Raw genomic sequence first — 27,302 nt, 5'->3', positions numbered from 1 at the left:
GCTCGCCCCTCTGGACCCCCAAATGAAGAAAACTCTACTTTTTACCAAAAGTTCCCCTATAACACGCGCATGTGCGATAGCATTCCGGGATGGTCAGCATACAGTAATGGCAAATCTTGATAAGCAACCAAAATGCTATAGAAAAGTCAGTTTCCAAGGTAATATCCCATGCGGAGCTGTTCTATAGTTCTACTCATTGCGGAGGTGACAATATGATATTTGTATGTTTAAGGGTATTATTTCACTTTAAACCATTATTTGATATTGGAGTTTTTATGCTGTGATCTTAAGTCTCCCATTAACATTTTAGTACAATGCTCGTGCTCAAGTCTACGGCAAAGTTATTGTTACAGGGATATTTACGGGTTTTTTTTTTCATTCATTCCTGTCAGAAACATTCAAGCAAACATTAGCCTAAAACAGGAAATTTATTACCATTTCAAGTCCAAAATGTGGTAATTTTAAAATTAAAATTTGACCTGTTTTAATTTAGGCCTATGCTTCTAAGGTTTCCAAGGTTCATTTCGAACTAAGTGAGTAGGCTAGTTTTGGAGATATAGACTCCTCTCCTTATAGCCTACAATTCGAGGACCACAGTGGGAATAAATTATGTAACGCAGTGCACTGTAAATTATGAGAACTTGTATTGTTACCTGACCTAACCTAACCAAGGTCGCTTGATCCTCACCATGCAGACCCCACCACCCAACCAAATCCAAAGCACTGTAAAAAATAATAAATACAGTAATAGGGGTAATATTTAACTTCAATACCAGTACTGGATATGGGAGTTTTTATATTGTGTTCATAAGTCTCCTTAATATTCTTAATATGAAAATCTGATCTTTCCTAGATATTGACTCCCAACAAGGCTCGGGGTTCATTATCTAGGACTGATATTTCTTTGTGGGTCATTATCTGAGATTGGACTACTTGGGGGTCACTATCTAGGAAAGATCCCCACAGATCTTTCCTAGATACCGACCCCCAACAAGGCTCGGGGGTCATTATCTAGGAAAGATCCATGAAAATCATATTGCAGTCTGTTACTGATTTATTGTTACTGAGGTATTAACCGATGAATGTTATTTACCTATTTTGACTTTTTATAAGCAGTTTAAGTTTTTATGGTCATAATTTTTTTCTCCCAGTGCATTGTTGTTAAGGATGGCAGTGTCTTTGGAATGTCTTTTGTTATTTTCAAAGGGAAATGTGGGTACATGAACAGTGCTGAAACTAGATTGTTTCATTTATTGTAAGCACCATCAGTTAGGCCTAAGTGGAATTTTGGAATTTAGGCATTGCTTGAGAAAATATGGCTTCATGCTTAGTCATGGTTCCATTGGTACCATTAGGCCTACAGTATACTGTATTATTTGGCAGATCTGAAGTTTTTTCCTAGTATTTTTCATTCACTTGTTAGTACTAATGGAAAGATGGTGAAACCCTAGAATTATGGGGGACCACAGTAGGAAACCAGGATTTTTTTTGGTGGGAGAAAATACAAAAGTAAAATAACGAGGATGTATTTTAGAATACATTACAAGGATTTATTTTAACAATACAAGAATTTACTTTCACATCTTCATGATACTGCTACAATTTTTGATTGTGATAAAGGTAAGGCTTATCAAAGGTTTTTTGAAAGTAACATCACAAACAGAGTTAGTAAGGGTTTGGTGACCTAGGTGATGTGGGGGAACCCAGTGGCCAAGTTTAGGATATGTTAGGCTGCAACCCAATTTATTTTGGTTTACAATGCCATAGGTTCGGCTAGGCCAGGTAAGAATTCAGTACCCTAGGTTAGGTCAGGTTGTAACCCAATTTTTCTTAATTTACAAACCTAGGTTAGGTTAGGTGGAGGGGGAACCCAGGGCAATGAAGCCCTCCTGACCTGGTAAGGACCTACTGCCCTAGGTTAGGTTAGGTGGTGGTCCATGGGGGCCAAAGCCCCCAGCGGCTGAGTAAAGACACACTATGTTAGGTCAGGTTAATGTCACACCCCTATTTCTTATAATTCACTGTTCCTTAGGTTAGATTAAGTATGGGTCCAGAACAGCTGGATAAAGAAATCCTTGTATTTCACCCGATTTGTTTTCCCCCACCCAGAACCTTTTCCCCTGTGTGGCCAGACATAATTGTAGGACACAAAGGAGGGTGGATGTTTTTAGTAACTCTAAACTAATTTTTTAATAAAATGAACCTAGAAACATTAAAATTCACATTGAAAATAGGAAAGTCATATTTTCAACACAGAATGCAATTATGAATAAAAGTAAAAATTTACAAGATAGAGTTCCAACCTAACCTAATTTAACCTAGGATACAAGGAACAAGCGTTACACATCTGCACTTAGGAGCCATGGCGAAGAAAGTTGGTTTTATAAAACCGAACACCTGAATTCCAAAATCCCACTTAATTGTGAATTTAGAACAAAAGACCAATCAGGTTTCAGCATTGTTCACTTACCCACATTTCCTGTTGAAATTAAGAAGAGTTTCCAAATACGTTAGCCCTCCATACCCACAGTACAGAAGAATAAGGAAAATCCAATCGGGAGCCCCATTCACGTGACTTTCAGAGCATAAATAAAAACTTAGTAAGATTACAAGGGACCCTTTTTTCATCAGTTTTCAACATATTGCACAAGATTTGCAACCCACACCTTTACCTGAATCTGGCCTAACCTTGCCCAGATTGGTTTTACAGAATGGCATGATGGAAACTTTATAATGCAAACTATTTCAAATGTACTAAACCAAGATGAAATTCGTTCAATTCATATAAAAAAACAATATAAACTATAGCTTGCATTCCTGCCAGATGACTAGACTTTTGCATTCCAGGCTCTGCCTGATTAGGGGCTTCATCCTCAATTGACGTCCCCCTTTAACCTTCACTGGGAAGGGGATTCATCCAAACCTAACCAGCCTTCCCTAACTGAACCTAGCATAGCATGCAGCTGTTTATCAAATCACATCCCAAATTTTGAGTCCAATGCCCTACCTGCTTGGCAGTTATCCTACCCTAGCTTAGGGTACTGAATATTGCTGAATCCAATACTGTACAATGCAGTACATATGGCTACATATACCATAGGATTACTCTTACTGTAAGGTCAGTTTATTCTTTTTCCTCATCAAAACCTTCCTCCTGTCCCTCCTCTGTTGGAGGACATCTGTGATCTCTTTGGGGAAGGGGGTCATGGATAGTTTCAGCCAATGAAAAAAAGAACCTATGGAGCAGGTAATCCTCAGTTAGCTAGTGAATGAATGGATAGCCAGGAAGCTATAGTATTAGTTTCCCCTGAAAATTGGATGGTTAACCCACTCTTACATCCCTCCAGAATTTCTGTTTTGAGTATAGATGCCCAGGTTTGACTATTGTTTGGTAATCTCTATTTTTATGGCGCCATTGGCTGACAAACAACATGGTCTTCCAAGCAGGGTTATGGGAATGATCAGTGAAGTTTACCATGAAATGAAAAATACAGTACACGAGTGACACTGATTGTTTTGACATTGTAGTACAGTAGGAAAGGTGGTTCCTCCAGTGACTTTTTTCCGGGTCTTAATCCACTGGGACTCTCGCTTGTGGTACAGATAAATTCAGCCAATACTACTTTATGCTTGTACAGGAATTTTAGAACTTGTTATAATTGTCTTTAACAAACGTGAAACTTAGCGGTATTGCTAAAGTAGTCTATCTTACGTTTATCCCATAATGGTGTCATCGTGGCAATTGTTAGAAATTAAAAATTTGCTGAGGTAATGCTATGGATGAGTAACTTTTGTTAGTTAAGATAAATTTAAATTGTTCAATCAGGAGATGGTGCTCAGCGGTTCGAATATCCGGAGTAGAATTAGTGTTTCTATTTTTCACTTATTCTCAGTTTTATTTTGCATTTGTGTCTCACCTGAAAATCTGTTGAGTAATCTTATTTATAAAAGTGAATATTTGTATGTTTGTATGTATGTATGTAACTATGTATGTATTTATGTTATGTATGTATATATGTAACTTTGTGCTATATACAGTAGAATGTATGTATGTAACTATTTATGTATTTATGTTATGTGTGTATATATGTAACATTGTGCTGTATACAGTAGAAATCCGTACCGCTTGACCGATCTAGACAAAATTTGGAATGTGGCCATCATGTGACTCAACGTAGGTAATAGGGTAGGTTTCAAATCTGTACCCCCTTCCCCATCCCCCATCCCCCTTCCCTCTTCCCTTTTCGCTTTGTAACTTAATGTGGTAACTGCTTGATCGATCTAAGCAAAATTTGGCATGTGGCCATCATTTGACCCAACTTAGGTAATAGGGTAGGTTTCAAACCTATGCCCCATTCCCCATCCCCCTCCCCCATCCCCATCCCCATTCCCTTTCCCCGTCCCTTTGTAAATTATTATCTAAATTGGGTCAAATGATGGCCACATGCCAAATTTTGTCTAGATCGGTCAAGTGGTTATGTGGTAAATGATTGACCAATCTAGACAAAATTTGGCACGCAGCCATCACTTGACGCACCTTACATAATAGGGTAGGCTTCAAACCTGTACCCTCTTCCCTTCCCTTCCCCTTCCCCCCCCCCCCTTCCCAGTTCCTCCTTCCTTTTGTAACTTATATGGTAAACGCTTGACCAGTCTAGACAAAATTTGGCATGTGGTCATCATTTGACCCAACTTAGACAATAGGGTAGGTTTCAAACTCGTACACGCTTCCCCTTCCCTATCCCCCCCTTCCCTTTGTAACTTAATGTGGTAACCACTTGACTGATCTAGAAAAAATTTGGCAAGGAGCCATCATTTGACCCAACTTGGGTAATAGGGTAGGTTTCAAATGTGTACCTCCTTCCCTTTCCCCATCCCCTTACCCCTTCCCCCTCACCCCTTCCCTTTGTAACTCTGTGGTAAATAAACTTAACGGGTTTATCATACCTCATTACATGTACTTGAGACCATAGAAATATATTATTGAAAATGCTTTTCAGTCAACACAGTTTCAGTCAACACAATATCATCTGGATAAAAGGGGCAATCACCACTGTAATACCTGGATAAAAGGGACAGTCACCACAGTAATACCGGGATAAAGGGGACAGCGCAGTAATAATTGGATAGAAGGGACAATCACCGCAGTAATATCTGGATAAAAGAGAAAGTCACCATAGTAATACCTGGATAAAAGGGACAGTCATTACAGTAATACCTGGATAAAAGGGACAGTCATCACAGTAATACCTGGGTAAAAGGGACAGTCATCACAGTAATACCTGGATAAAAGGGACAGTCATTACAGTAATACCTGGATAAAAGGGACAGGCAGCACAGTAATACCAAGGTAAAAGGAACATAAACCCCTCCCCTTCTTCCTTCTCCCTCCCCTTCCCTCCTTCCTCCCCCTCCCCTTTCCCCTTTCCCTACCCCTACACATAGACTGTCATTCATAGTTTTCCCGGGCAGCACCGGGTTGGTCAGCTAGTATTTATATAAAGATTCCAACTAGGGTATTTTGTAAATTAATATGCTGTGGCCCAATATCCCAAAGTTATGGGAGATCACAGTGGGAAACAAGGGTTTTTTGGGTATTACTTCTAAAAAAAAAACAGCGTACAAACTAACACAAGTGGTAAAATGTGCTCAAAATACAGGTGGAGCAGCTGATAATCAGTGTATGGCTCATGAGTGAACAAGTGAAAGTCACAAAGTAATAAAGCATAATAGGTTTGGCAAGTGTCAAGGTGCGACTCGAGAAAACCACTGGTAAGCAATGTAATGGTGGTTCAGAAACTAATGGGTAGAGTTACAGTGTTTACTAGTGATTTTGGTTGCATCATGACATGGTTGATATAGTAACGTTAAACTTGATTGAATCCCTCCAGAGTGCAAGACTAGAGTAGATCTTTAGGATGGTTCATTTTGAAAATGCTCCACGCAAATGTCACAAAATGTGACAAAAGCAATTAGCCTACTGTACTGGGATATAACTCGGTTGCAGCGTCTTCTTAAAGCGGTCAGGTGTTAGTGTGATTTCTTTCATCACTTCGACTTTTTATTTTAACATTCTATCTTACGTTGCATCGTGAGTCGGAGTAATAAAACACATGTTTATCCTTTATGCAATTTATGGTCCAGCTAACTACAGTCTTGCCAACTCGGGCGGGGTTTGTTGACAATTTGCTATGCGACAACCTACCCAGCGTTCGCTGATGCCAGCAGTAAATTTAAATATTAACCAAAGTGTAAAAGAGACGAAACTGAGAAGCATACGTTTAGACTAATATTAACACCTCTCTTTGATGAAGTTTTGTTATAACTTGAGTAAAGAAATAAAAATTATTTTGAAAGAAAAAAAATAAAAAATGCATACAAACATTCAAGTACATGAAATGACGTGTAAGCACACAAAAATAATGTGATAAAGGATTTGATTATGTAGACGTCAGAGATTGACAGTTCATAGCTGGACTTAAAACTAGTAAATATTACTAGTAAATAATGACGGGTATAGGCTAATATGCAAACAGTGAAATCAGTAATAGAATTAGTAAACTGCAAATTAACATTGCAAAATATTTGGCGAACATGGACTTGCAAATTTGACCATAATAAAACCATTATTTGGTGTAAGTGAAAAGTAAGGTATTTTCTAAATCAGTGGCACTTAGTGATTAGTTCTTGGGGTCCTCTCTGCGCAGATGATCTTGGTAAGGAGATCAGCCAAATTCTTCTTTGATGGAACATACATTATGTTGATTTTTCTCAGGTTGATTTGCTCTAGTACAAAGTGCTTTTCGGTGTCAATGTACTTTTATCTCTTAGAGCAGTGAGCGTCATTTGCTAAGGCCATGGCACACTGATTGTCAACATTTACTTCTGTTGGTTTGTCGACAAAATTCCTGAATCCGGGAACAGCTTTCTGAAATAAACTACTACTCTTGTTGCTGGTCTGCATCCAGCGATGCTTTTAGATGTTCCTGATTTTTCTGGTAGCAAACGGCTAAATCTTGAGTCTTCTTGAGATATCGTTGCAGATGTTTTGCATTCTTCAGATCTTGTTTGTGAGGTTCCTGATTTTTCTGGCACAGTGCTCCAGTGGCAAAAGCAGTGTCAGGCCTAGTGCAAGTTACTAGGTATAGCAAGCTACCTATGATTCCTCTGTATTCTGTTGCACTATATTTTTCATTTTCTGGGACCTCTTGTCTAAAATTTAGGGCTAATGGAGTTGACAACCCTTTTGATTCAGTGAGATTTTGATTTGTCAGCACTTTTTGAATGCATTATCTCAGGTGAATCGGAATCGCTGATGGGTTTCTCTGATGTGTTTAAAGGAAAGAATATTTGATGCCTCTCCTAGATCTGTTACGGCATAATAATTCTTGAATTCTTTCTTGAAATAGCTCACATCATCTACGTTTCCAACAATGATAAAATCATCTACATGAACTCCAGTAATTGTTGTTTTTGCTTCATAACAGTAGATGCATCGGTCAAATTCAGATCTGATCATGCCCATTTTTGTCAGCTTCTCATTCAGTTCTTCGTTCCAATTTCTACCACTTCAGGCAAGCCATAGATACTTTATGCCACAAACAAAATGTTTTCTGTTTGCAACTTTTACGTCCCTTTGGTTGTTCCATAAATGTGATTTCCTTGAGTTCATTATCGAGGTAGGTTGAATGTACATCAAGCTGTTCAACAGACCATGAATTTTCAGCACCTAAGCTCGTTAGCAGTCTAATGCTTGATTTTCTCACTAATCGGGCATAAGTCTCAAGAAAGTCCATACCAGATGTTAGGCAGAACCCCCTGGCCACATCTTGCATTGTGTACCATCACCTCACCGAGCTCGTTATATTTTCTTCTGAATACCCACTTAGAGTGAATCACTCTGTGCTCTGTTGGTCTTGGTACAGTTTTCCATGTGCCCATGGCAGCTTCCCACTTATCTTTGTCGGGACAGTTGAGTGCTTCTTTGACAGTCAGTGGATCTTTTGACAAATGCTGGAAATCTGTCTTGACCTTGCAACATTGGCACCTCTTTGGTTTCTTCGTCCTTTGGGACCTCCTAAAACTTGGTTCCTCATCATGATTCTATTGATGATTTTCTTGATGATCTTGATTTTCTTGAATGTTTCTTGGTTTTCAGGCATGTCTTCTTGATGTTCTTGATTGTTTTCCAGGTTTATGTTGTTGGTTTAATCGTCAGAGAAAAGGTTCTCCCAGTTGGTGGTGTTGTCCTCGTGAGAGTCAGATAAGAAGAGAGTTGCCGTTTGCTTCTTTGTTGTGGTTTTCACAGTAGATAACGTTAGAAAACGCTGAAATTGTTTTGTACAAATATCAGATACTTGATAATTTTCAGATAAACAAAATCTTCCTTCACAGCTTACTGTAGAGGGATGGGATCAGCTGCAAAATTGCAATCTGATCTGGATGCAGTCTGGATCTCATCTGCCACTCCTGGCTGAATTGGTCCGTTTTATTTGGTCCCTGGGGTCCACATGCCACATCATCAGTTGTGCTTGAGTAAAAAGTCAGTGAGATAAGTGCCCTTTGATACTTCCCAGACACAGGATGTACAAGGTTGCTGCTGCATTACTGATTGAGAATATCATCTCAGAAAACTAAAATAAATTCCCTATTGAGGAGATAAACTTGGATGCCAGTTGAAGCTAAATTTGGCAGCAGTGGATAGTGAGATATTTCCAAAGTCCTTATAATATGGTGTTGGTCAAATTACAGTAGGTACTCAATTAGATGGGTCCGCTTCAACCTTCTAACCAGATATGTTATAACATCTAATATTTTCCCAACTAGATGGACACTGTACGATCCACAACAATATCTACCAAAGAATACGGTTAGATTTTCGTTTCCAGGCAAAGTGCATGGTTTGGTGTGATCAAAGTACAGGCTACTGATGAGGTTTATAAACTATTCTAGACTTCGGTGTATCAAAAATCTGTTTAGAACAGGGTGAGCGGAATCCCTCCCGGCCAGGCCTGGCCTCTGTGCCCCAGGGAGGCTTTCGGGAGATTGTATTAAGTTTCTGAAAGTCTGGCATTCTTTAGCAGAAACCATACTTATGTCCGCGGTCTGCAATGGTTCCTTGATCAGATAATGATAAAATGATTTATGTTTTAATAATTTCTTTATACGAACGTTCCTCTTGTCACAGTTACCCATTGCTAGATAGAATACATTTTCTATGAGGAAGAGAACCATTTTCTTTAATAGCTAAATTGCTTCCTAAGTTGAAAATAGACTGAAAAAAAGGGAAAAAAATAAAATCGAGGTTACCAAACGTTTTCCCATCAAAGTATCACAGGTAAATCGACCAAAATTCATGAGACCTAAGACGACTTGTTTGTTGGTATTCTTATCACCGATTTCATACTACTATGATTTCCGTTATATTAATAATGACACATATTAATTCAAGTGAATTTCCGGTATAAATATAAACATAGAAAGGAGTAATCTATTTCAAAGGTGTAAAATTGTGAAAGTTATTTAGGCATCTGAGGTTTTATAAAAAAAATTTGCATTTTTATGTAGTACCATTTCATACATATCTTTTATACATCACGGGTTGTCCAGGTTTTCTGATATTTCATCCTAGATATATCATTCCCGAATAGTTAACTACACTTTGGAAAGAGTGCAGTGTTAATATTATTAATGCTCCTCTTCTGGCTACGAATAATAATATAGTAATATAAAATTGGGAAATATCACATCTCATATTGGAACAATATTCTTCTTAAATAGTAACTGAATGGAATTGTGGTGAAAATTTTGTAGATATTCAAAATTGCTGCTAATGTTTGCCAGGAAGACAAAGCTTTTATAACTAAACTGTTTACTTTTTAGTAACAAGCTGCTTCCAAACAGATTTCATATGTGCCCACTTATAAAACGAAAATTGAGTCGCACCCGGTTAATGAATATAATTTTGATTTGTAGTTCTTCTGTTGTTAGGTTATTCATTGTAGAGTTACATATTGGTGTTGTGAATATAACTGAACATAGATAACAGCAAGAGGCCTGTCTGATTAGTTTATTAATTTACCCAGAAAGTGGGGTGAAGGAAGTGTAATTTCCAATTAATTAGTGAAAGTGTCCCATTTTCCTTGGTAATTTCTAATATGTTGTGATTGTAAATAATAAATTACTGTTAAGAAATTCACTTTCACCTGGCGACCTGCAGTGTATTGCTTAATCTTGCAGTCTATCAGTTCAAGGGCTTACGAGTTTTTTTTTTTTTTTTTTTTTTTTTGCATGGCTAAAATTATTTCTTCCAAGACCAGTACGCAGTCGTCACCCTCCCAGCCTGTAATATATATATATATATATATATATATATATATATATATATATATATATATATATATATATATATATATTATATATTATATATATATATATATATGTGTGTGTGTTTTAGTGTGTGTGGTCGGAAAGTAATGCAATATTTTTTTCATTCTAATATGTTTAACTCATTTTTAAATAAAAATATCCCGAAGTTAACCTCAATCTGGGCCCTATTCTATATATCGTCTCTTACATAGTCTGGAAACCCTGCTCTTTCACACACACACACACACACACACACACACACACACACATATATATATATATATATATATATATATATATATATATATATATATATATATATATACACGAGTATATATACACATACATACATATACAGGAACTTCCAATTTGTTTTAGTCATCCATAAATGGAGGCAGGATGCATTTTCTACGAAGACATTGAAACTTTTTTTTTTTTATTTAAACTTTTTTCTTTAATTTAAACTGCCAGCGCTGAAGAAAATTAAACTTAGTTATCTATCTCTTACATAGGCTAGTGCCAGGATAGTATACAAAAATTTAAAATTTTTAGTTTTTCTACATTGGTGTTTATGCTCGGCGCCCCATAAGGTGTACCAAAATTTAAAATCAGATGGATTCATATGAAATTATTTGAAGTAAAAATAACGACAAATTTTTAAAAGTTAATAAAAACATTTACAAAATGAAAATTTCCCAAAAATAAGTAGTCATGTCAACTTCCCGATAAAAATATTACATTCTCTTCTCTAGTTATTCTTTGCGGATTTCAGTCACATTAGTGATTTTTGCGGTTTGGCCGGGTCTCGTCCACGAATCCCAGACATTCAATTACAATTTGGAGGAGTAAGTTCAACAGCTACTCCCTCAGGCTATACAGTAACCTGTGCTTGCTCAGAAAAACATTAAACTTCTAATGGGAAGTGTGTCCCCACGCAGTCATATGACGTATATATCTGTACAATTTTTATTTTCATATAAAAAATTTTCATTTCTAATTTCAGGTTATATTATATATAACTTGAAATTAGAAATAAATATACAGTCAGTGGCACATATACGACAGTACTCAGAAATTTGAAAAGGCAAGTATGAAGTATAGCATTTGGGTTTAAAATCTCAGAATAACGGCTACCCCTTGAGACCTTGACAAAATTTCATGTCACAAATTACCCATGAAAAATTACTAATCGCAAATCCTTCACAATAAAATTAATCTTGTCTTGCAACACCATGCTGGCAGAGCAGCAACCAAATCTGCCCTGAGTTGCAACACCATGTTGGCAGAGCAGCAACCAAATCTGCCTTGAGTTGCAACACCATGTTGGCAGAGCAGCAACCAAATCCGACCTGAGCATCACGTAGGGGCGGTTGTAGTGGGTTAACCAATTATTATGTTTTATGGAAATGAACATCAAATGTGTCACGACCAGTGTTTCATTTTATGAATTTCACAGAGTGCGTTTTTGAGTCAAAGTGGGAGCACATTAATCATATCGCTCTGATTCGTAGAATGAAGAAATTCCATATATGTCCTTAATAGTTGTTGCCATGTTGCAAAAGGATCCTGGTTCGTCGGCACTCACTCCACAAACGGTTGAGGACACACTATACTACTCTAGTTAGATCACTGAGAGCTTTACAACTTAAAACGAATTTTCTAGCTTGTGTGACACTGATTCCACTTGTTATTTAATATTTAAAGTTACTTTCAGTTGTCACTGTTGTAGTTACTTTCCCTTTAGGGCTTCACAGACACGAATGTTTATTTCTAGTCAGAGTACCCTTTCCTTAAATTAATGCTTAAAGTAAACATTTGTGAAATCGACTTCACTATTGGACCCTTGCAATATAATGACCTTTTACGATTATCTCCTGAGAATGAGTGTTACCACTCAACTGAAAATTAGCGTATTACTTCTCGGCTAAGATTTTACTGTTAATGTTTGTTTTGGTTATGTGGGGGTATTCTTTCGTTAATTCGACTTCTACGTTCTTTCTGCCTTTCTTTCGTTATTGAGTCGGGGTAATAAAAACACACGTCTTTATGCGTTTTAATAACCAACTATCCGCTGTAGTAACAACAGTCTACAGTGTCTCGCCAACTCGGGCGGAGTTTGTGTATATTCTCGTATGTGACCACCTACCCATCTCGTTCGCTGATACCAGGCGGTAAATTTAAAATTAATTAAACAAATTATAAAAGAGACAAAGCTGAGAATCATATGTTTAGACTAATGTTTTAACACCTCTCCTTGATGAACAGTTTTGTTATAACTTGAGTAAAGAAGAAAAAAAGTTGCTTAAAAAATATTTTGCTTTGACATTACATACAAAATATTCCAGTCGAGTACTTACAAGCATTCAAGTATATCAAATGACATGTAAGCACACAAAAACATGATAAAGAGGATACAATGCTGTAATAAAATTATTTGCCTAAACGTCAAATATGAACAGTTTACAAGAAAGAAAATATTCTAATCAAGTATTTAAGTGCATGAAATGACATGTAGGTCCTCAAAAATAAGATGATAAAGAGAATACGATGCTGTGATAGACGGATTTGATTAGACGTCAGATATTTACAGTTTACACCTGCACTTGAAAACTAGTAAATAATGATGGGTATAATATGCAAACAATGAGTATTAGAAATAGAATAAATAAACTACAAAGTTGCATTGCAAAATAATTGGCAAATACTGTAGAAACTTGCAAGTTTGGCAATTAAAACCATTATTTGGTGTAAGAGACAAGTATTGTCTAAATCGATGGCACTTTTACAGCATACATTTTCCCAACTTAGTGCATAGTTCTTGGGTCCTCTCTACGCAGATGATCATGGTAAGATCAGCCAAGTTCTTCTTTGATGGAACGTACTTGATGTTGATTTTTCTCAGGTTGATTTGCTCTAGTACAAAGTGCTTTGGGGCGTCAAGGCACTTTATCTCTCAGAGCAGTGAGTGTCATTTCCCAAGGCTATGGCACCCTGGTTGTCAACATATATTTCTGTTGGTTTGTCGACAAAATTCTTGAAGCCAAGTTCCCAAAGCAGCTTTCTGAGATAAGCTACTACTCTTGTTGCTTCACAAAGTGCCATACATAGTCTGCTTCATTTGTTTAGAGTGCAGTTATTCCCTGCTTCCTGCTTTACCATGGTATTGGTCCGCCTGCTAGAATTATTGCAAATCCAGTAATGGATTTTCTTCTATCATGATTATTTACATTATCTTCATCCACCCGTGGTGTTAGTCTTTCTTTATTTTTATGGTAGCAATGGTTAAATCTTGAGTCCTCTTGAGATACCGTAGCAGATGTTTTCATTCTTCAGATCTTGTTTGTGAGGTTCTTGACTTTTCTGGCAAAGTGCTCCGGTGGCAAAAGCAGTGTCAGGCCTAGTGCAGTTTATAAGGTGTAACAAGCTACCTGTGATTCCTCTGAATTCTGTTGCACTATATTTTTCATCTTGTGATACTTCTAGTCTAAAATTTAGTGCTAATGGAGTTGACAACCCTTTTGATTCAGCAAGATTTCAATATGTCAGCACTCCTTGAATGTAGTATCTCTGGTGAATCAGAATTGTTGTTGGATCTTCTCTTATGTATTTAAAGGAAAGAATATTTGATGCCTCCCTAGATCTTTTACGGCATAATAATTCGTGAATTCTTTCTTGAAATAAATCGCATCTTCTGAATTTCCAACAATGATAAAATCATCTACATGAACTCCAATAATTGTTGCTTTTGTTTCATTATAGTAGATGCATCGGTCAAATTCAGATCTAATCATGCCTGAATGAAGGACTAGGAGGCATACTATTGCAAGAATTTGCTGATGGGATAATTCCAATTGCTTTTGCAATAAGGAAACTCAGGAAGTATGAACACAACTACGCTACCACCAAAAAGGAAAGTCTAATTCCAGCTGTACATGTATGGGTTGGATTCCTTGATACAGAGCAACTACAGAGCTACAATCTGTGGACAGCTCAATGATGGCACAGATTGCCCCAAAAAATTATGAGATAAAATTTCCAAGTGGGAGTGTAATGTCAAATTATAAATATGAGATTTTCATTTTCTTTTGTACAGTTAGCTCAGTTTTCCATCGCATTGCCAAGCAGTGAAAAAGTAGACTTGGTAATGTTCTCTTACATTCAAGATACAGTTATAAAGTATATGTTAATTTTGTACACAGGTTTATTTTTCACCTAACAACATGTCATATGTACAGTGTCAGTTTTTTTTTTTTTTGTCAAGGCATTTCCAGGCTGCATGAGTCTGTCAAAATTATGTAACTTCCAATGACTAGTTTTGCATGGAGTAGGCTAGAATGTTCGAGTGAGGGCTGAAGTCAATATGTACACAAACAAGCAAAGAGGTTGTAAGAGACAGCACTAGAAAATCGTGCATTGAGGAATTCGTTTATGCAGCAGCTGACAGAGAGCTGTTTCAGGCTGGAGAGCAGAAGAAGAGTGTAAACATAACCTCTGCCAGATCAGGCGAGTAAAAAGAAAAATACATCATGAATAGAACCTGAATGAATCTTGTATACCTTTATATAGTATTTACTGGTCACTTTTACCAACATACTTATGTAATTGTAATAACCACAGTGCCATCTTAAACACCTCGAATTCTTTTGCACTTTTTGGATACACTTTCACTACAAAGCCTGAGATCCAAATTCAAGAATATGAAGCAACTTTGACTTCCTTAGCACGATGTAAACCCACGTCTTGAGTATCAGAAAGAGGTCATGTTACCGGCCTGGGTATGAAAGGGTAAAAGTCTGTTGTCGGTCATACATACAGTACATGTACATACCTGTCGAATTCAGGTACATTTTTAAGAGTTGGGATAGACCCATCCTCACCATCATAGCTAAGTGGGTAATTGTTTTTATTGCTTTGTAGGCCCATTATACACACACACACACACACACACACACATATATATATATATATATATATATATATATATATATATATATATATATATATATATATATATATATATATATATAAAACCTACTGGCCACTTTTTACCAGATACATGTGTAATTGTAGTAACCACAATGCCCTCTTAAGTTCTCGAATTCTTTGCAATTTCTGGATACACTTGTCATACAAACACTGAGATCCCAATGACCTCTTTCTGATAAGCTGGATGCAGGTTCGAATCCTGCTACAGATGTCAGAATTGCTTCATATTCTGGCATTTGCATCGCAGGCTTTGTAGTGACAAACGTATCCAGAAAGTGTGAGGAATAAGAGAGCATAGTTTTATCTTTAGTAATTGTTTTGATCACACCATTCTAGTAAACCACTTGACCACTTCCTACTCTGAGGCATATACTTATGAATATATCACAAATTTTGTGTGATATATGCATACAGATTCTATATATAACACTAAAGTTGATGCTCATATATATTATATATATATATATATATATATATATATATATATATATATATATATATAATATAATATATATATATATATATATATATATGTGAACAACTTTATATATATATATATATATATATATATATATATATATATATATATATATATATATATATATTTAGTGGTATATATAGAGCTGTTGGTCACTTTTTATCTGATAAGTATGTGATTGTGGTAACCACAGTGTCCTCTTTAACTTCTGGATTATTTCACACTTTTTGGATATGCTTTTTTTTTTTCTATTAAGCCTAATATCCAAATGAAAGAATGTGAAGAAATTCTGACATCAGTAGCAGGATTCTAACCTGCATACAGGGTGTCAGAATGAGGTTACGATACCCACCTGACTTTTGGCTTGGCTTGGTGCGAAGTGAAGTCCTTAGGAGGACGAGTTAACCAAAACTACACAGCATCAACTTTGCAGCGGTTTTCCACCAAAGATCTTGAAAACCTGACTGAAGTACTGTACCAAGATTCACATCAAGGTAACAGCCATGTTTCTTAGCTTTATTTAATAGAGATACCATTCACAAGTGACACCAGGTATTGAGTTAATGCCTTAAATTTAGTATTATACTAAAACCAAATGGTACCAGGATGGAAGCAAGGGCGTGTTAACTTCAGCCGGGACTGTTTTGTTACCTAAAAAAGCAAGGCCATTTTGACTGGATACCATTTTGGCAATGTTGAATTTTTCTTATTTAGTCTAACCACCAGCCTAACTGCTACTCACTTGACCCTTATGCCAGCATGGGCTCTTGCCCAAGTGCTTCTCTCTTACATACATCAATTATTTGTACAAAGAATGATCCTGATAATGATATCAAAAATTGTTTTGGTCCCCCATACTCTCCATTTCGCCGAACAATCTATTAATTATAGCATTCTGCCTAAATTAACCGCAGTCTTTGGCCATATTCTCGCTTGAAGTATATACTATAGTATGCCCCGTATAATTGGGCGATAAGTTTAATGATAAAATATAACATAAATAATATTTGTGTGCGACCATTTGTTTGTTTTGGATTAGGCCAACCTTGTGCTGGCACGCGTTCTCGGTCAAGGGCAACGCGTAAATTTTATATATGAACTTATTTTATTTTAGTTATCCATGCAGGCAGGTAGAATGCATTTTCTATGAAAAAAGAGAGAATCGTTTTCGTTAATGGCCAATTTGTTTCTCCTACCACTACTTTGTCTAAATTGCCAAAAACAGGGTGAAATTAACCAACTTTTTTCGACTAGAACGCAGTTGTTATTAAAAAAAAATTAGACTATTCAGCATCCTCATGGGTATCTTTAAGTATTTTCTTATTCCATGGACATTTGCAAATTTTTAATGTTGATTATGTCACCTGAAACCTGTGATAAAATTACAAGAAGTTTTAATTTCAAATAAGAAATATTTATTCAAAGCAAAGTTTAGCAGAATGTTTAGTAATCTGAAGTTTGCCTTCTATTTATTGCATTCGTATTTTTCGTTAATATGCACAGATATTTTGTGCTTCGGTGATTTTCAAGAGTTGAGCATTCAGTATCCCAGACTACTCAGTCCTTATTTAAATACAATTTGGAAGAGTACGCAATTTTTGCTGCTCTTTACGACTTAAGGCATATTAATGGTGGATGAACTTCGGTAAATTGCGACTAACAGATGTAAATTACTGCTTATTAGTAATCCTATGGTTAAAATAGTCATACATTGTGCATGTCTTTATTTTAAAACAAGCCATTATTCCATGCCACTAAAGCACTTAGTGTTTCAAAATTTGTCCGAATTTTCGGAAGTACTGTGCATTGCCATATGTGTTTCATAAACTTTTTTACTTAAGAAAATGAGGTTGAAGATGCGTTTAGCCACCCAACCATCCGCAAAAGTGGTGACGTCGGTATAGCGTATCCTCCACTATGCCTTGTCAAATTAATGTTTGTTTGACTTCTGGCAAAATGTCATTTTACCTATCCTGGGCCATACGAATTTTTTAAAAGCAGGTTGATATATTGTATGATGATATATAATCTTTTCTAAATGATTAGGTAAGGTGGATGCCTCTGCGTCACAAATATGTCATAAAGCATCACTTGTTCGAAACGGTTCTGAGGAAAGGCAAGAAGTGGGTCTTTTATCCAAGAGTAAACGGCTTAATTAAGCACATCTGTCAATTCAGTGTGCTAAGGTAAATTAGGACAATGTTAGAAACACTCAGTGCTTTAGTAGCATGGAAATATATACGTCTGTTTAAAAGTTGTTTACGAAAAACACTATTTCATGGCCTCTGGAATGCATAGTAAGTTTATGTTAATTACTTACAATCCATTTCAGGGACCGCAAGTCATCGTTTTTCTCAAATATCTTTCAAACATTATTTGATCGAAATGGTGTTTTGACACATTGTAGAAGACACCTCCGCTAATTTTTGGTAATGGTGTTAGTTAAGGCGTTTACTCTTGGCTTAAATGGTATTGCCAAGAGTCACCAACCTATGCATTCGAGCGTCCTTTATCCCCATCCCGTCGCTCCCTCCCCCTTCCCCTCCTCAACCCACTTTCCAGGCCTCCCCGTCTCCACCCCTCCCCCCATTCCTGTCTGTTATATTTTATAATAATAATATAAATATGTTAGTTTTGTAGAATATGTGTGTATTTGATTATTGTTATTGTATTTTCTTAAGTTATATAATGGGAGTAGGCTATAGAGCATATGAGCTTCACCCTGTTCACCTAGTATAATCTATCCACTATTACGATCTCTTAAATCCTTTGCCCCTCATGTCGAGGTGTTGACTACGAGCAGGTAAGATAAGGTCGCATTTTCTAGCCTTGTTTCCGAAGCTCCAGTGGAAAAAGCATAATGCCTTCTGGAGGTTCTTGTTTCTTCTGTTTAGGCTTCCCGTTGTAGACATGGCTGGGGAAGCGTCTTTTATATATATATGGTTAGCGTGGCAGAGGTGGGGTGATATCGATTCCAATTGCAAATACCTGAGTTCGACGGGGATTTGTAGGTGGGAGTCGGTATCAACTTATACCTCACTTGTTGGCCGTGTGGTTAAAATGCGCGTCACTGTAGTCCCGAGTTGTTGTCTTCCGTGGTTCGAGCGCACGAGACGACGAACTTGTTATCAAGTAAAAAATTCCCCTTGGGGTAACATATATGAAAATATATGATTTCCGAGGTAGAGCGAATTGGATATTAAAGGACGTTTGTAGCCTAATGCTTGTATATGAATAAGTGATTAGTCACCTGGCGGACTCGATCCACCGACCAGCGGTGACCAAGACTTCAGTGGTCAGAGGCTTTACGGAAGTCGTTGGTCCTCGCAGTTCGGTGGATTGAGTCCGCCATGTAACGAGACACTTAGTTATAATTCCTCTTCGGTATTATTTCCGGGGAGAGTGAATTGAATATTAAACATTTCTAGCGTAATGTTTATATATATATATATATATATATATATATATATATATATATATATATATATATATATATATATATATATGTGTGTGTGTGTGTGTGTGTGTGTGTGTGTGTGTGTGTATAGTATATATATATGCATAGTTTATGTATAGTCATAAAGTTCGTTGATTTATTTTGTGCTGTTTTTGAACGTGTTAATCATGAGGGTCTTATTTCCAGACTGACAGAAGGGGGTTAGTGGACTATTTCACAGTATTATTGTTGGATTATTACCAGAAAATTGCAAAGAATAATTTTGATGGGCAAGGTACTGGTGTTCCCCTGTGTAGTATTTTTGGCCCATTATGTTTAATATTAATTATACTATACAGTTTTCTAGAAGTTTTATTCATCTAATGACCAAATAGGTTGTATTATCTGGTTAATTCTGTAGTTGAATTAATTGGCCTGCAAAATTTCAAGCTTGGCGCAATTGCTCTTCTGTTGAAGAGGCTGATGTGAATCTCTCTTTATGGTTAATTGTTATTAGGCTTATTTATTTTAGTTAATTATTCTTGACTCCTCTGTGTCCTTTTCTGTGTTGAGCTGCTTTCCCAGCTGGGGCCATTAGGCTTGTAGCTTCTGCATTTCCAGTTAGGGTTGCAGGCTTTGTAATAGAAATAATAATAATGATGGTATGTATCGGACCTAGTCGTCAAGTGGTCCTGATTACCCATCTCACCAGCGGAAGAGGAGAAAGTTCTCTTTAAGCTCGTTCGGCTCAGCTGTGCCTTCATTAATCTCAGCAATGAGTCATCCACCTGGTCGTTAATCGATTTTGTAGGCTAAAATCAGAGGAAAGAATGTGTTAGGGCCAGAAACTTGATTCTAAAATATCTGATGCCTCTTTGCTGAGTAACTGTTCAAATCACTTCAGAGGTACGGGCTGCTCTATGATCAAGAGGTCAAGCTGGCATAACGCCATCTTAATCATAGACAACAACAACATTACTTCAGAGTTGACAATTTTTTATTGTCTTCTCGCCAATTCAAAAAGTAAGGATCGTTTTTTTACACAGGTGTACTTAGATCCCTGTCAATAACAGTCAGCCGATCAGCTGACTGGTCTGTCCACCTGACTCACTTTAGCTCAGCCATGCTAGAATTAGCAATATGTTCACAGTAAAAATTATACCATTAACATTAAGAATACTAACTTCACAGCACGCTACATTTAAGCAGCAATGATCAGACTCATTGTGTCGGACATTTCAGCACAAAGGAGAAATAACACCACAGAATATTAATTATTTTAGTGTTTAATGAAATAAATAGAATTGCGATTTCTAAAGACAAAGCCTTAGCAGTATGTGCATGGTAGTTGAAGTGCTGAAGACAGTGTTCCGTAAAGAAATCTGAGCACGAATATTACTAAAACAACAAAGAAAACAAGAAAAAACTTAACAGCATTTGGTGAAAACAAACAAATATTTGGCGTTTCAACAGGCAACAACAGTGACTGACTTACTGGTGTGGTGATAAACGAAGACAGGGAAAGTGGTGGTCGCGTAACGCAAATTTGGCGATTATTTTCACGTCAGCAAAGTCACTAGAGAAGAATAATATGTCTGTAGAATTTGGAGTCAATTATTTTAGACAGTCTTTCATCCCTGCCTCTCAGAGCTTTTCATTACAGTGCAATAGGTTTTTTTTTTTACTTTACGTTTTCCTTGAAACCCCATATCCCAGATATATTAAATCCAGATTAGTGACAGACGTATAACGCGATGGAATATCGTATTTAAGTATCCCGAAAGTCTCCGATAACATGTCCTGCGTTCCATGGAGGTGGAGGGGGGGAAATGCGTGAGTCAATTTTGCGTAAGGAGATTAGTAGTTTAACGTTAAATATCTTTGTGCCGTCAGAGTGCAGGAATATACATGCATGGCGATCACGGATGTTTGGATAAAGCCGTGACATCGAGGATGTCTGATGGTGACTTGTGATGGCGAGACTTCGGCAGCTGTTTATGAACGACGGGACTTAGTGCAGGAAGAAATGGTCGTTGAAGTCGCTCTGGATGCAGATTTTGGGAGGACCGGAGTGGCACACGTCATTGCAGCACAGCTCGCCGTTCTTGCAGTCGTCGTCTCCATGACAACCCTGCAAAAAAGGACAAACGTATATAGACGTCTTCTTTAAGAAAGGGCCTTCTCTTTTTATTCAATGTAACTGGCATCAAATGAAATGAATATTCCAAGGAGTATGTTATCTTCTGTTGAACATTACTTAGTTCCTCGTTGGACGAGTCGGTAGAGTTCTCGGTAAGCACTCTGCTAGGCCCGAGTTCAAGTCTCCGGCCGGCCAATGAAGAATTAGAGGAATTTATTTCTGGTGATAGAAATTCATTCTCGCTATAATGTGGGTCGGATTCCACAATAAGCTGTAGGTCCTGTTGCTAGGTAACTAATTGGTTCTTAGCCACTGAAATAAGATTAAACAGCCTCCTAGGAGCTGTTAACCAGCTCAGTGGTGTGGTTAAAGTTATTACCTTATTTTACGACCACTGGCTGATTAGAGCCAATTGGTTTAGACTTATTTTACTTAGCAACGGCAACGGCACCTACAGCTTATTGTGGAATCCGAACCACATTATAGCGAGAAATGAATTTCTATCATACAGGTATACTTAACTTTGAACACTACTTGTTTCTTACTCATAAAATCAGATCACAAAAATATTCATTTGTATTTAGAAATTATGTAGTTTCTTTAGAAATTATATAGTTTCTTTAGAAATTACATAGTTTCGTTAGAAATTGTATAGTTTCTTTAGAAATTATATAGATCCATTTGGATTACTTGATAACAGTTCAACGCCACTAGAGCCGTCAGGTTTTTAATAAATTACAAACTGATTATTTGGTGTATTCAGCAACTTGATGTTAAGATGACGGGAGACTATACAAACTGTTATTCTTCTGTGTTACTTTTATATATTAATTACTTAACAGCTCTTGTGAGTGATCATACCGTAACTTCATTCGTTCAGTAGAAAGATTTTCCATTGAATTTCTCGGTAATTACATAGACCACCACGGCACGCTTGGAAATATGAGGGCATCTGTACACCTGCATATGTAGATATCGTCGCTTGCTTCTGATGAAAGTTGAAACTGGCGGAGGTTCATGGCAAAAGGCCCTAAGAGCTTAACAGAAAATTATTCAAAAATTTTCCTTAAAAAACAAATTACGGTTACCTTATAAATATAGCATCACCGTTTGAGGAGGTATTGATGTTCCCTATTAATGTGAACGACCTTATTTTTTAACAATAAAAGGCACAAGAAAAACGCAATTCTTAACTAAATAAAAATTATGATACTGATCCGTTACGTCTTTAGTGATTAAGTTCTGATGTTGATATTGATCGTTTTTTTTTGTGGTGCTGCTCTCCGTTAGTGCTTGCATGCGGTGCACTGTGGGCATACTTGAGGTTCTTTGCAGCGCCTCTTCGGTCTCTGACCGCAACCCCTTTCCTTCCTTTTACTGTACCTCCGTACATATTCTCTTACTTCCATCTTACTTTCCACCTTCTCCTAACAATTGATTCATAGTGCAACTGCGAGGTTTTCCTCCTGTTAAGCCTCAGAAACCTTTTTACTCTCAATTTCCATTCCGGCGCTGAATGACCTAATAGGTCCCGGCCCTTGACCTTTGGCCTAAATTGTATATTCTATTCTATTCTGAATTGTTCCTTTTCTCTCTTGAATTATTCAATAGGTTTCTTGCATTCGAATCCTTATTCGGTTTTTTAAAGCTCATGACGGGGGCAGTATTTGCAAAGGTCATAAGAATACTACAGGACTGGAATACCTGGAGCCCTGAAATCTCTTACCTGAACCTTGATTGGCTTAATCATGATGTCCTTATCTTCGCAATCCATGAGAACCCTTGGGGTCTTGGGGCACCTGGGTGGCTCTGGAAAAGCAAAAGGAGGTCAAGTTGAGAGTTTCGAAAACGTAATAAAGGAACCTTTGCAGTCAGCTGAGTGATATTTGGAATTAGGACCACATCTATCATCGTTGGTATACTTGCACAGATTTGCATAAATTTCTGTCGATATTTTTTATGGGTTAAAAACGGTCGTTGTGATGGAAGCATAATATTGTAAATAACGATATTTACCAGTCATTCATTGTATTATACTTGTCTTGACTCTGTTTTACTCCCAACCTACTCATTTTATCACTAAAAGTTGAAGTTATAGCCGCATGCGGCATTGAAGGTTGACCGTTCAGAAGAAGCTTTAACCCACTACCTAATCCGAAGTCCAGCTCTACATGTAATCGTTTTTTCTTTATTTCTTTCTTCGTTTGTACATGTGTATCTCCGTAATAAATGTAATTCTGAGGGCCCATAACCAAGAGTTCGTGTGATCAAGAATTAAAATTAAAAGCATTAACGTGGAAAAAGTTCAGTTTAAGAAGTTCCGTTCTGGAAGAATTCGTGTGGGAATTGTTGCCAATGATCTAAAAAAATACATGTACATTTTTATAATTTCATAAAGTGGATATATGTATAATACACCCCGTATATATATATAATATATATTATACATATATATGTATATATATATATATATATATATATATATATATATATATATATATATATATATATATATATATATATATATATATATATATATATATATATATTATAAAAAGCATGCATGTGGAGTTAATCATACCTTAATCGGCAAAACATTCATACAAGTAAACATATTCATAGAATTATCTAATTTCAGCAGGTAGTTTTGGCCTAGTGCAAAGCAGATTCCAATCACTCACCATTTCTGAGAATGGAATCGCAGCAGAGGCTCTTGCCGAATCTGGTGCTGCAAGGGATCTTGCAATTTTTCGGGCGGGCCACCCCGCCTGATGTCAGTTGGACGGTCAGGAAGACACACGCGACAACGGCAAAAGTATTCACGGATACCTGGGGGGAAAAGGAAATCATTATCATCAGTAATAATAGTGTTAGGAGCCGAGTTATCTGTAGCAGAGGTAAAATTAGATTTAAGGGAATAGGACAGATGTCAATAACGTTGTCACTTGTTAAAGCTTAGTAACTGCGTTTTCTTTTGATTGTTTTAGCCTTATTACTCCTGACAGAATTGTTGATGGATCTGTTTGATGTATGTGCATCTAACGCCCACATAGGCACTACAATAATTATAATTATAATATATTATATTATATTATATATATATATATATATATATATATATATATATATAATATATACTAAATATATATATATATAATTTTATATATATATAATAATACATATATAATATATATATATATATATATATATATATATATATATATATACACACATATATATATATACATATACCGAATCCAATACTTGCCTTGAAATGTCTTCGTGGTTAAGGACAAATGTAAGCAAAAAGTTAATTTCCTCTATAAATTAACGTTATTATGTAGTGCAGATTTCAAAACAGTTGTTGAAATCAAGAGCGGGCGCAAAATCGTGTTTCGTGAAAGCAATTACAACACCATACTTTCATTAGCTATTTCAAAGGTAGAAAATATTTCACTGAGTGTAAGCATTCATTGTTAATTATATATATTTATATATATATTATATATATATATATATATATATATATATATATATGTGTGTGTGTGTGTGTGTGTGTAGAGAGAGTGAGAGTGAGTGTCTTCGTACCCTTCATTATTCTTCCTGGTAACGCACCCAGCTCTTGCAGCAGCCCTGTAACGGACTGCATTTTTTTATATAAGATTTCTAGAAGCCGCAACTTGCTTGCCTAGTTCACTTACGCCTCTTCCAGGAATTAAGTACAGAGTAACACTTTCCTCGACACTTCACCAGCCTTGATGATCCTGGCGAAAGTCCTCTCGCTGTATTTGAGAAAGTGATTCATCATCTTCGTCTACCCTTTCAAGAAACTCGGCTGGTTCTACTTGTTCTACGCGTCGCATTACCTCAGTGTCGCCTTGATGAATAGCAAGTGGGCGTTGAGAGTTAAAACATGTCTCCTGATCTCCACACTGTTAAAACTCGTACATCAGAATATACTATTTTCTTGTAAACTTATGGAAATTTATTGTAAATTATTTTTGCATTCAGACTTTGCAGGCATTTATCTATTATGGCAAGACCACAAAACGGAGAAAGTGCAGCAGCAAGGGACCTCTTCGTGTCGATGACATGTGAAAGCCTCGGGGAATGGGATTGCTGGTCTGCAGTTTTATTTGTTTTCACATTCATTCATTTCGTCTTGTTTATATCCTCTGGGTGCTCATGTACTTGACTGCGTGGGTTATTTCATTGTGTAGTTATAAAACAGAAAACGCATTGCCGTCATAATTTAAATTTAAAGAGCGAATTGTCCTGAAGAAAAGATTCGAGAATCATTACTCCGGCGAAACTTAAATTTAAGGAATAAGCTGTCCCCTGGAACAGATCCGAGAATCATTACTCCGGCAAAACTTAATTTTAAAGATAATAAGCTGGCCTCAGGAACAGATCCGAGAATCTTAAAAACTTTAAAGATAAAGGTGGCCTCAGGAACAGCTGGATAATAAGCTGGCCTCAGGAACAGATCCGAGAATCATTACTCCAGCAAAACTTAATTTTAAAGAACAAGCTGTCCTCAGGAACAGATCCGAGAATCGTTACTCAGGCAAAACTTAAATAATGAGCAGATCCGAGAATCATTACTCCGGCAAAACTTAATTTTACAGAATACGCTGTCCCCAGGAACAGATCCGAGAATCATTACTCCGGCAAAATTTAAATGTAAAGAACAGATCCGAAAGTCGTTATTTATCATTAAAAGTCCCTGGACACATATTGATGTCGATACTGGTGAATATTTGCCATCACAGCCATTACTACTGAATAGAACGAAGAACAAAAAGGTAGTGTTCACTGTCTCGTTCAAATCACTGAGTCGACTCAAAGCCTGCACATTTTTATGAATAAACTGAAACCGATAAAAAATAACAAAACCACTATATAAAATTTCGTAGGACTTACCATGGTTACGAGATGGAAGGGTTTCCTGAATGAAAGAAATATGTCCAAAAAAAAGAACAGAGCTTTCCGGTACTCAGCGTAGATGTGGTGTTACGAGAGAGACTGTTGATCAGCTGGGTCCTGTCCCGGCATTTATACGATGACCAGGAGCTAACCCAGCCGAGAGGGGTGGTAGGCTAGTGGTGTGAGGTCGTGCCTGACCCAGGTGTTCCAGCCTACGTTTTGCGTTGTTTGAATGAAGCGATTTTTACCTTAAATGTTTTGGCATCGTATACAGAACAGTTATTTGAATACATATCTTATGGAAAATGTTCTAATCTTCCATTTGAACCGTTAGTATTCTAATGTGTTTATTGAAACGAGGTGTTATTTCTCTTTTTTTTACCGTAACCGAGCGCCTGTGACGTAACATAACATTCGCTTACGTCACCGGGAATACCAGCGACACCTTAACTATTATGCGTCTGTACGTTTAAAGGAGAACTTGAGTGGATGCGAAAGTGAAAGTTGGGTTCATAAACTGCAGGGTTTTGCCGGGTGATAGCCGGCGTTTTGTTATTGATTTTGACACATACTTAATAACCAGTTATTTACTTGTCCGTCTATGTTCCCCGTTTAATAACATGTCTCTTATGGAAATTGTCACTGGATGGTTTTCGTAACAACTGCATAAATATTGCTAATCGGGTCCCGTGAGTAATTCTCGTGTTTGTTTGTTCTATTCAAATTTTCCTGTTTGTTACACTTGCTAATCGGAATCAATCTTCACCGTTGGGTTCAAGCTAGGGATTTTTTTTTAAGCATTGAAGGTTAAATCTATAGTTTACAGTGTAACATTACATATAATCTGTATCTCAAGAATCAGGTTCAGTGATAATATTAACTGCCGTTACTCTGAGATGACCCAAAAAATTTAGTTAGTGTCATTCAGGAATATGCTTTCAGAAACGGATACACTGTAATAATAAAAT

General features: G+C 36.8%; 2 protein-coding genes across 2 annotated transcripts in view; one reads left to right on the top strand and one right to left on the bottom strand.

The window, feature by feature from the left end:
* The window catches only part of LOC136826613 (cytochrome P450 2L1-like), a 68,576-nt gene that overhangs the window by 2,384 nt on the left and 38,890 nt on the right, over positions 1 to 27,302 (top strand). The gene's annotated exons all lie outside the window — the stretch shown is intronic.
* On the bottom strand, positions 20,537 to 26,485 carry LOC136826611 (uncharacterized). Its single transcript, XM_067083870.1, has 4 exons — positions 26,332 to 26,485; positions 24,090 to 24,237; positions 23,135 to 23,217; positions 20,537 to 21,399 (listed from the first exon to the last, which is right to left on the bottom strand). The coding sequence occupies exons 1-4, from the start codon at positions 26,332 to 26,334 to the stop codon at positions 21,280 to 21,282; spliced, it is 354 nt and encodes a 117-aa protein (XP_066939971.1). The 5' UTR covers positions 26,335 to 26,485; the 3' UTR covers positions 20,537 to 21,279.

This window comes from Macrobrachium rosenbergii, chromosome 3 (assembly GCF_040412425.1).
Source record: "Macrobrachium rosenbergii isolate ZJJX-2024 chromosome 3, ASM4041242v1, whole genome shotgun sequence".
Classification (NCBI taxonomy): Eukaryota; Metazoa; Arthropoda; class Malacostraca; order Decapoda; family Palaemonidae; genus Macrobrachium; species Macrobrachium rosenbergii.
The sequence above is the reverse complement of the archived record's forward strand: the minus strand, read 5'-3'. Positions and strand labels throughout refer to the sequence as shown.